This window comes from Kryptolebias marmoratus, linkage group LG19, assembly GCF_001649575.2.
Source record: "Kryptolebias marmoratus isolate JLee-2015 linkage group LG19, ASM164957v2, whole genome shotgun sequence".
Classification (NCBI taxonomy): Eukaryota; Metazoa; Chordata; class Actinopteri; order Cyprinodontiformes; family Rivulidae; genus Kryptolebias; species Kryptolebias marmoratus.
Window position 1 is genome coordinate 23,107,334 of NC_051448.1, and position 14,924 is coordinate 23,122,257.

The 14,924-nt window shown below is 40.5% G+C and overlaps 2 protein-coding genes across 3 annotated transcripts; both read right to left on the bottom strand.

Annotated features, from left to right (window-relative positions):
* Positions 1 to 647: 647 nt before the first annotated feature.
* On the bottom strand, positions 648 to 9,551 carry traf3ip2a (TRAF3 interacting protein 2a). Of its 2 annotated transcripts, XM_017437940.3 has the most exons (10): positions 9,457 to 9,551; positions 8,975 to 9,067; positions 8,381 to 8,887; positions 5,428 to 5,557; positions 4,472 to 4,653; positions 4,303 to 4,391; positions 4,157 to 4,225; positions 3,977 to 4,081; positions 2,569 to 2,643; positions 648 to 1,935 (listed from the first exon to the last, which is right to left on the bottom strand). In XM_017437940.3, exons 2-10 carry the CDS (start codon positions 8,988 to 8,990, stop codon positions 1,789 to 1,791), a joined length of 1,320 nt encoding a protein of 439 aa, XP_017293429.1. In that variant the 5' UTR covers positions 8,991 to 9,067; positions 9,457 to 9,551; the 3' UTR covers positions 648 to 1,788. The 2 variants fall into 2 exon arrangements, with proteins under 2 accessions (XP_017293429.1, XP_037837610.1); XM_037981682.1 differs by lacking the exon at positions 9,457 to 9,551 and having other exon boundaries at positions 8,975 to 9,449.
* A 1,762-nt stretch (positions 9,552 to 11,313) lies between these two features.
* Positions 11,314 to 14,320, bottom strand: LOC108248898 (probable G-protein coupled receptor 139). The gene is made up of 2 exons (XM_017437943.3): positions 14,232 to 14,320; positions 11,314 to 12,984 (listed from the first exon to the last, which is right to left on the bottom strand). Exons 1-2 carry the CDS (start codon positions 14,308 to 14,310, stop codon positions 11,975 to 11,977), a joined length of 1,089 nt encoding a protein of 362 aa, XP_017293432.1. The 5' UTR covers positions 14,311 to 14,320; the 3' UTR covers positions 11,314 to 11,974.
* Between the last annotated feature and the right edge of the window lie 604 nt (positions 14,321 to 14,924).

Genomic DNA, 14,924 nt, shown 5'->3' on the forward strand with positions numbered 1-14,924 from the left:
TGTCTCCTGCCACGCCCACCTCCACCTGCCGGCAGTTGTCATTGCTCACCTGTGCCCACTTACCTCGTCACCCTCTGCGCTTAAAACCCGGTCACTTCCCTCAGTACTCCGCTGGTTTATTGGTTTGTGTAGAGTTCTGTCCTGCTTGTTCTTGGTTCCCTGCTGTTCTTGTCTCGCTCCATGTTTTTCGCGCCACGCCTCATTTCTTATGCTTGTACTTAGTTTTTGTTTTTGCTGCCACGTCAGCCTTTTTGTTTTTGTTTGTTTTTAATTTTATTAAATTAGTTTTTCTCAATATGTCTGCACTCTGGGTTCGCCTCCTTCCCCACCCTTTACGACATAAAGGTAACAAAAACAGGTGTACGCACGCATACACACACAGATATGAGAAAATAATCATCTCCTGTCAGGTTTAACAAACTGCTCAGAGGATCTGGCACAATGACAGCAAAAACCTGAAGTTGATGGTGGAGCTGGTAGTTCCAGCCTCACACAATGCTGGCTTATCAGGGGGCTGATGTGTAACATCTGGACAGGATGTGTGTTCAATGGCCCGCCTGCAGATCCATTATCATGTTGATGCTTTATAACTCCCCCTCATTTTCTCAATCAAAAACAAAAGTCAACAGAAAGAAATCCTAAACAGATATCTTAAACTGGGCATTTTATTACAAAGCAATATCAGAATACAGTTTAAGATTTGCAAGAGGAAGCAGATGACAGAGCTGGGAGTGTTCTCACAATTTAGCACATGCTGCCACCTTCTGGTTTATCGTTGCAAACAAATACAGAGAGCGTTATGAAGCTTACGTGTAGATCGAGCAGTTACAGTTTTAAAAATGATATTCAAATGAGGCCTAAAAGAAGAAACGTTCAAAATCAAAAAAGTCCAGAGAAAGCCTGGTTTGCATTTAAAAGTGGAGTTGGGAGTATACTGTTTAAAAAAATGTTTAAATTTTATGATTCTTATAAATTTAAGATAATTCCTATTAAAGTTGCTGTCTATATGCACTATAATACACCTGACAGCTTTGTTATTTATGTAATATGTGTGGCAAAAATCTATTTCCTTATAGCCAGTAAAGCTAATAAATTAAACATCATTCTGGAAACCCCCCAACTGAAGGTTTTGGTCTTTGTTTTATCTTTAAATTTTAGATTTCTGGCTCATGCATTCTTTTCTCCTTTTTTCTGTCCAGCAGCATCAGAGAGCTGATTGTAAAAAAAAAAATTAAACATGTTGTGCCCTTATGGTAGACATCTTATCCCAAAATGATGCAGAAAATCAGGTTCATGCATTTATCACTTCTAGGCTGGACTACTATAAATCTTTAAGACTAGGCTTAAGACTTTCCTTTTCTGATAAATCCTATAGTAAGGGTTGGCTGGTGTTTCTGAGCTATCCCTGTTATGCTGCTATTTGTTTAGACTGCTGTTTTTCTTCCCATAGAAACTACACCTAGACAGATCATTCTGTGTTTGTCTGCATCTGTTTCCTGTCCTCTCAAACCCAAACAGTTGAGGCAGATAGTTGCCCATCTTAAACCTGGTTCAGGTTCTGTTAGAGGTTTCTCCTGGTAAAAGAGAATTGTTCCTTTCCATTGTCTCAATTATTTAGTCACTTTTTTATCTGTTATGAAGAGTGAGATCATAAAATAGGTATACAGTAAATCATAATTTTACTAACCTAAAAAGAAGGAGAAAAAAACCCTACAGCTTAGCTCCCATTAAGGTAATTCTGTGTTGAGCATTTAAACCTGTCAATCAAGAGTCCCTCTCTGAGTGCGTTTAGAGAGGACGAACGGTGAGGGTGAGGTAGGCGCCTCGCTGTGGGACGATGTAGCGTTCCTCCCTGAGCAGGCGCAGCAGCAGATCCTGGGTGTCGCTGGGCCAGCGGTAAATCCTGGTGCTCTGGAGCCAGCTGGGCACATGTTTCTGCCAAAATATCAGGCAACAGAGTGGATCAGAGGACTGATTTAAAGTCCTGTTACCTTAGTCTGACTCCTGACATCTGAATTCCTGTCTCATCTCAGTGTTGAGTTTGGCTCACTAGGAACATTTAAAAGACAGCAGCTGGAATCAACTCTATTAATTCCTATTATTCCTATTAAAACTGGCCAACATGTAGGTACCAGTTACATACTTGGTACCCATGAAGTGCCTGGTACCAGGTACACACCCACAAAATGTGCAGGTATGTACAAGGTACATATCTGATATTTTCCTTGTACATACCTGATATGTAAAGGGTAAGTACATCGTACATACCTGGTACTTACCAGGTATGTAAGTACAACGTACTTACCAGGTATGTATCTATGGGATGTGTGGTATGTACCTGTTACCTACTCTGTACATACCTGGTATCTACAGGGAGTTTCCTGGTATTATACTGAGCTGTATTAGGTATTATGTATGTATGTACTGTTACCCTGTTTTCTTTGTTAACTTTGAAGATGTTTGGTAGTCAGCAGGAATCAAACAGACTGTCTGTTGTGGCAGATTTGTCTCTTTTCTGTGTGTTTTTATGTCAGTGAAGTTCTCACATTACCTGCAGCTTGTTCTTACCTTAGTTGCATTGGGAAACAACACCGGAACCAGTCTGAAGTTCAGACAGCCTTGTTGGATGAACTCATTTTGAATCTGTGCCAGTGAAAGAGATACAATGTGCTCAATAAATAGGGGTAAAGCTAATCGTAAACTATTGCTACCTTTCTCTCGTTAAAATTTGAAATATGATTGCCCTGCATATGCTGGTGTAGACTCAGTAATTCAGGACATGGTAAATCCAAAAAAGGTTAAAAAAACCCCCAAAAACATACAGAACATCTAAGCTTTAAAAGCTGAGAAAGCTCATCGGATGAGAAGCGAAACGTCTTCAGCTACAGAATAAAAGTCCAGTTGTTTTTGTTTTTTAAACTTTTTCGGATGTTTGCCTGGATTACTAATAAAAAACACAATGAACACATATCCTAAAATTAACAAGTTGGCTGCAGTATCTCTGACGTGCTGCAGCTGGGGACACTGGTTGGAGTTATAAAACTTTCAAAGTGCCCAAAAAGCAACTTCCTGGTTTTCCTGTGTGGAGGACTGAAAGCGGCATAATCAAAAATAAAAGCAGAAATACATATATTTTGCTTTTGCTTTTTCCTTACACATGCGTTTTCATCAAGTAATGTTTATATTTTGCTTTTTCCTTATACATTTCCTCCTCTTTAATCACCGTGTGCATTTCTGCCTCAGTATGCAAATGAGGAGGCTGTCTTCTTGGTCCAGCTTCTCTCCTATTGGTCAATAACCAGGAAGGAGCAGGATCCATGTGCAGATCGATTGTTCATGCCTGAGCTCTTGGCCATTTCAGAAGAACGCTTCATTTGAGAGGAAGTCTAGCAGAGATGTCTCAGACAGTTGCAGAAGAGTTAAGGCACGTTGTTAGCTTAGCTGACAGCAACACAGTCAGTGATGACTATTTATTGTTTTCCTTTCCAAAGCCCCAGAGCGCAGAGGAGGCACGCTTTAATACCGCTCACACGTGTGTGTGCTCCCGGCTAACTTGTTCATTTTTTCACTTTTGGTCCTCTATACTCCTGTGCTCGTTGCATGTGGGAGGAGGTGGTGTCATGAAGACAAACAGCCACAAGAGAGCAATGTTTCAAGTGATTTAATAACAGGGTCTAAATCCTGCAGGAATTTGCCCACGGTTTCCTCCCCTTTGGCTGCTTTAGGGCAGATGGACATACAGTATGTAGAGAAACTATGGGTCTGTTTACTTCATTAGTTGAATGCTTGTTGTCACAGAAGTAAATGGCGAACCATTTAGGCATTTTCTGCTCCAGGTGTTCTTTGTTTACATGATTTACGCCCTTCAAAATGGTGGTGCTGGGCGAGCAACACATAACCTTGCTCAATTACATAACTGTATGACATGATTGTAGACAGATATATCATTTCCTGCAGCTGTTTCCATCTAAATCACCTGGTTGTGAATGTACTTGGTGTGCAGGCCGTGCTCATCATCTCCAATTCCCTCCACGTCCTCCTTGTACTTGGGGCTGATGACCACGATGATCAGCACTGATTTCTGTCAAACGACATCACTCTGTCAGCTTCTATGTCTGCCACTAGTTTTCTGCTCAGACTCAGGAGTTAGCCTTACATCGCTCAGGTAGCGGTCCATCCATTTAGTGATGCCCATTCTTCGGATGGGAGTGTCAAACACGTCGATCTGTGGAGAGATATGGTGAGTGTTTTTGCAATGTGTGAAATAAAAAGGCTGATGAGGATGGAGGCGATGGGACTTACTGCTGGATTGAATCCCTGACTGATGAGAAATTTGATAAAGGGAAGGATTTCTTCAGCTGCATCCACTGAATATGTGACGAAAACATTCCCTGTCCAAGAGAGGTGATTAAAATCTTTGAGTCATTCACCTGGGGTGTAAATGTGCCCGTCAATTCAGGATTTGGCTTACTGCACTCCTCAGGAAGGCTTATGGTTCTCTTCACCTCCCTTGTGACTGCTCCTGGACCTGCCGGGCCAGAGGAGCTCACACTGACCTCACGCATCACATCTCCAGGGAGATGCGCGCACCGAGGAACGAAGCCACAGGGAACATCTGGGGCATTATTGAGAAGAGGCCTTACAGGGGGATTCCTACAGAGGAGAAAAACATCAGGGACAGACTCAAGACACAGATTGTGAAAAAGACACAATCACGAAGCCTAGCGTTCCCTGAAGGAATGCATATAGCCTGCTGCCTTTCATGCCAGAATTCAAGACTGAGATCAACTTATGATGGGAAATGACAGACACCATAAGATGTCACGCTCAAAGTATGTGTTGTGAATGATGCTCAGCTACTGCCACATATAGATTTTAGCTCAATATCTGTGAATTTAACTGAGTTACAGCCATTTTTGTGTTGGGTAATGTTAATTAGCTGTGGTGGCCATCTTGAATTGTATTGACTCTAAAAGTTAATCAGTTGTACATGTACATACAATGATTATTCTCAAAAAGTTTCATTAAAATCTGTTAGATGTTTTGCTAACAGATAAATAATGTTAACTCCAACAGTTAAAGCTAAAATTTTAAGTAAAGATCTTGCATATTGAGTCACAATTGAAGTATGTGTTGTGACTGACTCTCAGCTATTGCTACACTGAATTAGAGAAAATAATATATAAAAATGATTAAAAAATAGCAGTTTGTGTTTTCTGGAGTCAGTTGGTTGTGGTAGCCATCTTGAATTGGCTTGGCTCCGAAGTTAATCAGTTGCAAATGTACATGCACTCATTATTTCCTGTATGTTTCATTTAAATCCATCCAGTGGTTCGTGAGATACTTCGGTAACAGACAGAGACACAAAAACATCATTGTCTGCCCTTTCAGCTGTGGGTGATAATAAGATCCTTATGTCAAAATTACTGGGGTTGTTGCTCCTGGTGTGGACCTGCAGGGTTGTCATGATTGCAGAGAAAATAATTGTTGTTGTGATGAGATGCTGGAGGGTAGCGTACAATAAGTCCCAGACGGTTTCTTTCCACTGGAGCAGGACCTGCAGAGAAATGTGAAAGAGCATAGATTACAAACACAGTGCTGTGAAGTCCGTCTGATCTCCAGAGCTCCAAAGAGGCCTGTGTTTTCTCGTGCTTTCTTTGTTATGTGTGTGGAAATATTTCAGCTTTTTTATTTTACAATTATTGGGCTGACTCTGGCTGAGTGGTTAGAGAAGTCCTCCAATGAGAGAATTAGAGGTTCGATTCCTGGCAGTCATCACATGTCGAAGTGTCCCTGAGCAAGTCACAGAACCCCTCATTGCCTCCGCTGTGCCCCATTGGTGTTAAACTACAATCTAAAGCACTGATTAGTCTCTATAGAATGAATTATTCAGATTATCTCTGTAGAGATGTTGCAGAGTGCTGTATGAATGTGTGTGGATGGGTTGGCTAAAAAGGCGCTGTATAAGTAGACCATTTAACATTACATACACAACAAAAGTCGTCTGAGGGCACTGTAGAAAAGAAAAAAAACCCAAGTCTAAATCATCTACATTTACAACTGATTAACTTTGGAGTCAACTCAATTCAAGATGGCTGCCACAGCCAATCGACATTAGCAACCATAAAAAGGGGCCATTAGTCAATTAATTGCACAGATATTGGGCTAAAACTTTGAATGGTAGTAGCTGAGAGTCATTCACGCTTTTATTCCTAAACTTCAAAACTAGTCCAAGTATTTCTCCTGCCTGATAAATGATCCATAAACATACAAATCAATCTGTTTCAACATCCACAGTTGCTCCAATCCTTTGCAGTGAGTTTTCATGTATTTAATATCACAGTTTCATCCACAGATTTATGATTTATTGCCAAATTTCATAGTTCATGTTGTATTATTTTTTGGTACTGATAAATTTTAATTAAGCTGAACAGATTGAACCCTCATCCTCCTTGAGTGTAATTCATGATTCACTAGTAATAAAATAAGCTCCTTCATTTTAATTCAGAACTGATACTGTAATAATTTAAATAACTCAAATATTTTTCAGAGCTCCACTTTAAATATGCCTATCATTGTTGCTACAGGGTTTTGTATAGAAGGTCTTTTTTTCTCTTTAGCTGGAGATAACTACATGTATTTATGTTTGAAAATAAAAACACATTCTGATTTGGTAAATCACAGGACAGATTTGAACTTCTCAGTTGATCTGGACCCATTTTAACCTCAGGCTTAGTTTAAAATTCCCACCTTTTGAACTCTGAAGGTTTTCTACAAAACATTAAAATGAACCATTATGGGGAAACTGAGATATGATAAAAGAAGCACAGAGAGCTTAAATCTTCTTTTATTAAATAAGTGAAAAGGTGAGTCACAGATGGTTGTAGAGTTTCTGGATCCTGTGTTTTTCAGCCATGGTAGAATAATAACTGGTTTTCATGGTTGCAGGTCTGAACAGTATTTATTGCTAAAGGTTTTCAGATTTTAACTGAACCTGTGCAGCTATTTTGACCACAGAAATGTATATTTGTTCATGCTGTACTACCTGAGAGCATCTAGTATGGTTTATAACACTGCTGCATAGAAACTTAAATTGTGTTGATTAAATTTGAAATGTTATTTCTTATCCTTTTTAAAGGTTTTGTCCTGTGTTCCATCGCACAGTGTTGAAATAAAATGTGCAATTTATGCACCAAAATGTGTGGCTCAATCTGGAATAGTGTGCTATGGACTTTTTGGTTGTCGTTGCACAACATAGACAAAGTTTTCCAAAGATTGCAGGAAAAAACAGAATGGAGATCAATGGGATTTAGGTGAAACATGAGAAAACCCAGCCCTGTTTGGAGCTCGGTAGCTCAGACAGACTTGACAGCAGAAACATCACTCAGTTTAAAAGCTCACAGAAAGTTAGACCTCATGTGTCTAAACTGGCATGGTTTATATCTTTTACAGTTTTTACACAATCACTTTTTTTTTCTTTCATAAACCACATTGTAGGTTTACGTTTTTTACAGATTGTTTACACAAAATGTTCAATCGACAATTGATGTCACACTAAGTTTTAAACTGCTTGAAACTTTCATATCTTTTGCAAACAAAGTCTTCTTCCTCTCATAACTTTGTTGGTACATATATAAATCATTCATCAAAACATAGGCATTGTTGTCACCCAGTGTGTCTCTCACTACTGTAGGACTTACAGTTTTCTCTCAAATCCCGCCAAAAATGCAAAGAGCTAGATTCAGGTATATATTCTCCTCAAAACAGGAAGTGCAGGCTCTTTTTAAATTGCCATATTTCCAAAAAATAAAAAAATGTAGAAACACAACAATTAACATGTGTGACAATCAGAGTCTGCTCACGGTTCAAGAATTTTTAAGACCTGAGTGAAGCAGTCACACAGCGACTGTTTGTTTCACTTTTCAGTTTGTTTCTGGCTGCCTCCCTGTAAATCAGGGAGTGACAGACACAGGTGTGGTTACCATGGTGACCCTAATGAGCCACTGGAAACAGCTTTGACACTTCTATTGATTTTGATTGTCTTTAAACCTACTACACTTCATACATCTAAATGTCAGCATTTTTTTCTTAGTTGAGATTATTACAAAGTCATATTGGAACTTTGGGCAGCAGCTGCATCAAAATCCTTCTAAATTCATTCAGAAATGTTCTAATTTTAAATATGTGGCTCAATGAGATATTACAAGGATGGTATGCAGATGTTTCGGTCCTTATCTGGAAAGTAACCATCTGCTCTTTAACACAGTGGGTTGGAAATGTTAAGTTGAAGAAAACAATAATAAACATAGAAAAAACAAGGACATATGTAGTTCACAACTTCAGCGAATGACCTCTGACCCTCATCAGCTGCTCCACTCACCTGGCATGGGTGGCGTTCGGTATTGGGGTGCAGCGTCCCGGTTGCAGATGTTTGACATCAGTGGTAAGGGGGGCTCCAAGGACTCTGCGTCTTCCACAGAGTGACCACAGGTCCAGTTTAAATGGCTTCCCAGGCCTGTCCTGGGATCACTCAGGAGCTCCTGTCTGTACAATGGCTGCTGCTGTCTGGCAAAATGAGCTGAAACATCTGCACAGTGGGGGGGCCTTGCCTGTCTTGGGTGTGCTGCTGCCGAAGGCACAAGGTGAGGGTCCAGGAAAGCACGGTGAGCTGCTCCTGCTTCATGCTCATAACAGTCCTCACGGGGCCTTCTGAGGCCTGGATCACACAACCCCCTCTGAGGAGGCTCCCAGCCAAGGTTCTCTGCTTCCCTGCCAGTCTCTTCATTTCCACTACAGTGTTTACAGAGGGGGAGCCAGGCCACGTCAGCACCAGGCGCTGTCATCCTCTCGTCCATCTCAACAGGAATACTTCGATGAGAGCATGGCACTGAGATCACAAGCCAAAACAAAAATAAGTATCCACCTCAGTGCGAACTAAACAGATCTGAGAGCACAACAGGGAACAATTTCCTACCTTTGAGAGAGTCCATTTCCTGTTTTAGGGAAGAGTGTGTGGCCCACACTGCAGTTGAAGTGAAAACAATATTTGAGGAATCTAAGAGAACACCTTAGAGACACACAAACAACACAGTATTTTGTGTTAGAACAACTGCTACGGCAAGAACAGCAGGCTCAAACTCAAGATTAATAACTGGAGCTGCTACCACAACTGTATATCCTACAGGAAAGATTAGAAACTTTAAAGCTGAACCAAAGGACTTTTCAGGAATCGTTCATGTTTGTCACTGAAGTGCGTGAAACAATAGCTCTACCTGTTCAGGCTGTGTGGAGTGTAACACGATCGCACACAAACTAGTACAAAGGTCAGAAATGGTGTTGTAAAGCTATGTCAGGTATGTCCTCCGAGGTGGAAAACTAAATCCCAAATGTTTTCTGGAGTGTTCTTCTCTACATTATAGATATTTAAAGAGTAAAACCAAATGCGATCATACTCACCTGTACCTCTTAGTCCTTACTCATCTACAGCACAAACCTGTTCTGAGGCAAACAGGAAACATTCCTCTTCCTGTCTTACACAAAGCTTGGAAGTCTCGTGACTCCTTTATGCAAATCATGCTGGGCATCAAATCCAGAGCTCCCAATCAGGTTGCTCCCTCAGCAAAAGCAGGTAGGCTGCAGGAGCCAGCTGGCTTTACCTGGGAAAACATTTGGTCTCACGTTCACCTGAACTGGGAGAGCAATAAACCAAAATCAGGGGGAAAAAACTGACTTTATTCAGCAGGTAAAGGGAGAACAGAGCACACCTGTAATGGCTTTTATTAACAGTGTTTACAATGAGTAACCACATAGTTTTAAGGTTGTGTAACTTGATTTTGTTTCACAGCATTACCCATGCTGATCAACTGAGAAGATATTCAAGAAATTTATTGTCAAAATCCAGTTGAAAACTGAATGAAACAAACAGCCCAGCAAAGCTAACACACACTAGCCACAGACATGTTGTGTAGCTAATATGTGAAAAAGTTATGTTTATAGTGCTCTCATGTAAACATTTGCTAACTGCCACAACACACAACGTATAGTTTTATTGCTGCCTTCTACTAAAAGGAAGGCAATGACGTGTGTGCCCATGTCTGCATGTGTGTGTCTGTTAGCAAAATATTTCATGAACTGTACAGAGGTGTAATGGAAAACCACCTGAACTGTGCTGAACCGTGCTGTACCGTGCTGTCCGTGCTGTCTGTGCTATAAAGGCACTAGTGGAAAAGGGGCATTAGTAAACAAAAGTAGCTACATGCCAACAAATTTCACATACATTGTACTAAAACTTCATGTGGTAGTAGCTGGGAGTCATTCCTTAATGCTAACAGATCATATAAGATCTTTGTTTAAAACTTGTTTAAGACTTTACCATTAACTATTGGAGTCAACTTTGACTGTTAGCAAAATATCCTTTAAACCACTAGACAGATTTGAATGAACCTCTTAGAAAGTAGTTATTGGATGAACATCTAAACTGCTAAACTTTTGGAGCCAACCCAATTCAAGATGGCCCCCACAGCTAACTGACCGTACAAGTTAATCCACTGTAAACATCCATCCAATAATGAAATTCTGTGAGTTTCACATAAATTCATCCAGTGGTTTGTGACATATTTTGCTAAAAGATAGACAGAGTTGACTCCAACAGTTAGTGGCGAAGTTTTAAAGATATAGTCCGGTCAACTTTGAGTTGATGCTCTGTCTTATAGTTCTCAACAGTTAGCACCTTATCAGCCGTGACATCAGCCTGAGAGCACAGAAGATGGAGAAAGAGGCAAAAATCTTTTTCCAGGCTAGGCTAGTGGCTAGCCAAATGAGGTCCAAACAACTCTTTCTCAAAAATGACCTACTGCTATGACAGAATGCTACATTAGCTGATATTAAACCTATACACTAACGAACAAGGTACTAACAAGTGATAAGTATTTGACAGAACATCACTTCGAAGATGACTGAACTATCCCTTTAAACTCATATGTCCCTTTTCCTCCAGCTCTAAAGATCTCGGCTCCACTCTACTCGGCTTGCTTTGCACGCGTTTCCACCAGCATTTTTTCGAGGCCGGTCCATGCTTTTTGGTCCCTGCTTCGGAGTAGGGCCAGCCGGGCCGGCCCTGCTTTCATGGGTGACGCAAGCTTAGCTCCTGTTCCCTCATTGGTCGTGGGTGTGGCCAGATGCAAAAATAAAGAGCGAACAATAGAGTTAGCTTACCCTGTACCCGTCTGTCCCCCAGCTGAAGGCCTGTAAAACCTGAAATCTCCAGCAGATAACAGCTGTCCTACTCCGCGCAACAATCGCAGCATCCAGAGCATTTCTTCCTGAAGTCTGAGGAGAATCCCCATAAGTTTAAAAAAACAGCAACAACACAGGGCCAACGTTGTCCATCGCTCTTCCATTGTCTCCACAAATGGCGCCATGTTTCAGTAGTGCAATCCCCCCCCAACACAAGGAGGCGTTCCTCTGCTACTGACCAAACTTTTTTTAGAGCCGAGCCAAGCCGGGCCGAGTAGAGCGAGGTTTCTGTACTAGAGCCAGGGGAAAAGGGGCAATATTTTGTGTGATCTGTTAGCACTCCGAGTCTGTGTTGGGGATGACTCTCAGCCACTATCACCAAATTTTTGCTCAATGTCAGCAAAATTGACTGAGGTATAGCCATTTTTGTGCTTGTTAAAGTCAAATAGCAGTGGCAGCCCTCTTGAATCAGGGTGACTTTAGAAGTACATCCATTGATTACTTTCCAAGAGTTTCATTAAAATCCATCCAGAGGTTCACAAGATATTTTGCTAATAGACAAGCAAGCAAACACACACACATACATCCATGCCCACACACACACACAAGCAAAGGCAGAAACATTAACCCCTGCCTTTCGCTGTTTGTGAGCAGGCGATAATGAACATGTCTTTAAATGAAGGCAGCTTGATTTGATTATTTAGTCAAATCATATGAAGGAGGAACTTTCTGAGTTCTTCTAGTCTTTCTGTGTAAGATTGGTTAGCACCACAGTCACTGGGTTGCTGGATGGTGAAGCCCGAAGATTTACAACCGAGAAGACTTTCATGGTGGTGTGGTGAAGGAGGGAACCCAGCTCCTGGGCCTTTGCCTTGCAAGTCAGCACTTGCAGCAGCTCCTGCCGGAAGCGACGGCTGACCATGCAGTAGAGCAGGAAGTTGGTGGTGGAGTTGAGGTTCTGCAGCATGTTGGCCAAGTCTCCAGCCACATTGATCGGAATGCTGTAGTCATTCCTGTCAAAGCTCTCGTCGTTGTATTTGGTCCTCAGGATGCAGTATGTGACAAAACGAGGCAGGCTGAGCACAACGAATGCCACAGAGACAATGCCCAGCAGCAGAATGGTTCTCTTCAGTGTCCCTCTAGTATTTCTTCCATACATGATGCTCCGTTCCTCCTTAGTAAAAAGGTTGCTGGCACGGCACAAATGGTACCCAATCAGGTAGTTGAAGATGATGACCAACACAATGGGGATTCCTCCTGAGAGAAAAGTAGATATCCAGACCACAACAGTAGAATAGGTGTGTTTGCGGTATCGACACCTAGGCAGGGTCATGTTCTCTCCCTCCACAGTTAGGTTTACAGGTGTGACAATGTTTATCCAGCCCATCGGCACAGACACCAGGTGGGACACAAGCACTATAGCTATGCACGTTGTTTTAATGACCCATGGCTGAGAGAAGTGCTGCTTGGCTGCTATGCTGCTGAGGACAAGGTAACGCTCAATGGTGAAGACCACCACAATCCAGGAGGAACTATAGAGCGATCCATATTGCAAGAATCCCAGAATGCCACACCATGGGTAGGAGTGCCAAAAGGGCTGCACAATCCAAAAGGTAAGAGTCAAGTCGAGAAGGATAACCCAGACCAGGTACAAGGTGTCCACAATGGCCAGACAGCTCAAATAAATGATGGCTGTGTTCGACATCCCACATTTACGGAAACAGATCATGTAGAAAGTGAAGAGGTTTGCTGAAGAGAAACACAAGAAAACAAAGAAGCCTGTCAATTGTCTGAGCCTTTAGCTGTTTTTTTTCCCTTGATGATTTAATGATAGATTGGAGCAGTATCTTGTTTTGCACCAAAGCAGCCAAAAAAACATCCCATAAGTTTAACCTGCTAACCTTAAAAAAACAAAGAAACCCAAAACTGACCTGATTTCCAACAACCAAACAACTAGAAGTTTAGTTTGAAGGGTGCCTTGAACCCTAAATGGCAGAAGAGACTGATGGTTACACAGACATTTTTTTGTGTCTCCAGTGTTTTATGTAGGAGATATGACAAAGGTAAAAAGAGCCTTCACATCCAGTTTGGAAGAGAAAATTTTGAGCAAATGTATAACTGAAGTCTGAGGAAGCTTGGGCTTGCACTCTGTGCATGATAGGGGGTTTGAAAGAAAACCATGTCTTATAGCAGTAAAAGACACAATGATTGAAAGAAGACAAAAATGCCTACATTTTGATGTATAATTTATATTTGTACCAAAAAAGGTTGTGGGAGGAAGAAGACTTTGTTTGCAAAAGATTGGTAAGTTCAAAATTTAGTGTGACATCATTAACTGTCAGCTGAACAATCTGTAGAAAAATCTGTAAAAATCATCAAACTTCAACTGCAATTGTGTAAAAACCATCAAAGATATTAAAATGCCACTTAAATTATGTAAAGTCCAACTATTTGTGTCTCATTTAAACTTTAAACCATGTTTCTGCTTTGAGGTCTGTCTGAGATACAGAGCTCCAAAGAAGGCTGGGTTTTCTCATGTTCTTCACCAAAATCCCACTGATCTCCATTGCTTTTTCTCACGCTGTTTTTTGTGAATTTTGTCAATGTTGTGTGACGTACAGCTATCAAAAGTCATAACACACTATTCCTGATCGAGTCGCACATTTCGATGTATAATTTGAGTGTTTTATTTTAAAGATGTGTAATGAGATATGGGACAACATTCTGAACATCCTTAATAAAAGGGCTGCTTTGAATTCGAGCACAAACATTTATTTACAGAATAATTAGTTTTAATATGCAAATAAATAAAGAAAAATAAGGGGGAAGGGACATATTTGGCAAGTTTTATACTGTCAAAACTGAAAACCATGATTGCTTTATATATATTTGTAACAAGAAGCAACTTCTTTATTATTCAGTCCTAATGAACTAATGATCAAATACTTGATTTTTTGTGATAAAACCTAAAGCCACATGTCAAAGACAGGACAAACCTGGAATACCCATGATGCAAAGCAACGGGTAGTAGATCTTCTGAACGGTGACGAAGACAGCGGCGCTGGCTTCTTCCATTGTTCCCTCACTGTTTACACCTGCAATAAAACCATCAGTAAAACACTCAACAAATACTGGTGATGTCAAAAGGTATTTTATGCCATAATTTTACTATCTTCATTTTTAAACAAGGACAAAATTCGAATGCTTAAAGTGAAAGCTTTGTGCAAAAAAAACGTATGTAGATGCTTTAAACCAAACTAAAGAGCAAAGCCTTTTTAATCTGAATTTGTGAATATAAAAAAAAGGGAAACATTACTGAACACGAAACAGACGTATTCAGGAGTACTCTCAGCTATAATTTAGAAGTCATGCTAGAAATATTCAAACATTTAAAAAAGAACTGTGTTGAAATAAAAAACGTTTTGACTTTGTTTTTTTCTAACTGATTTTCCTTTAATTGTAATTAAGCAAAAGCTTGTGTCAAGTTTCAATAGTTTACTTTTATAAGTAGATGTATTGATTGTTTATTTAATGAAGGTATTGAATTATCTTACATGTATTAGTTTTAATTAGTTTTTAATTTATTAAAATATAAACGAACATCATTACAAACACTGTAATGAGGAGCAGTTTGATGTGTTTCAACCAAAATGAAGCAGAACAGAGTGAGTTCATTCAGGTTTAAACAG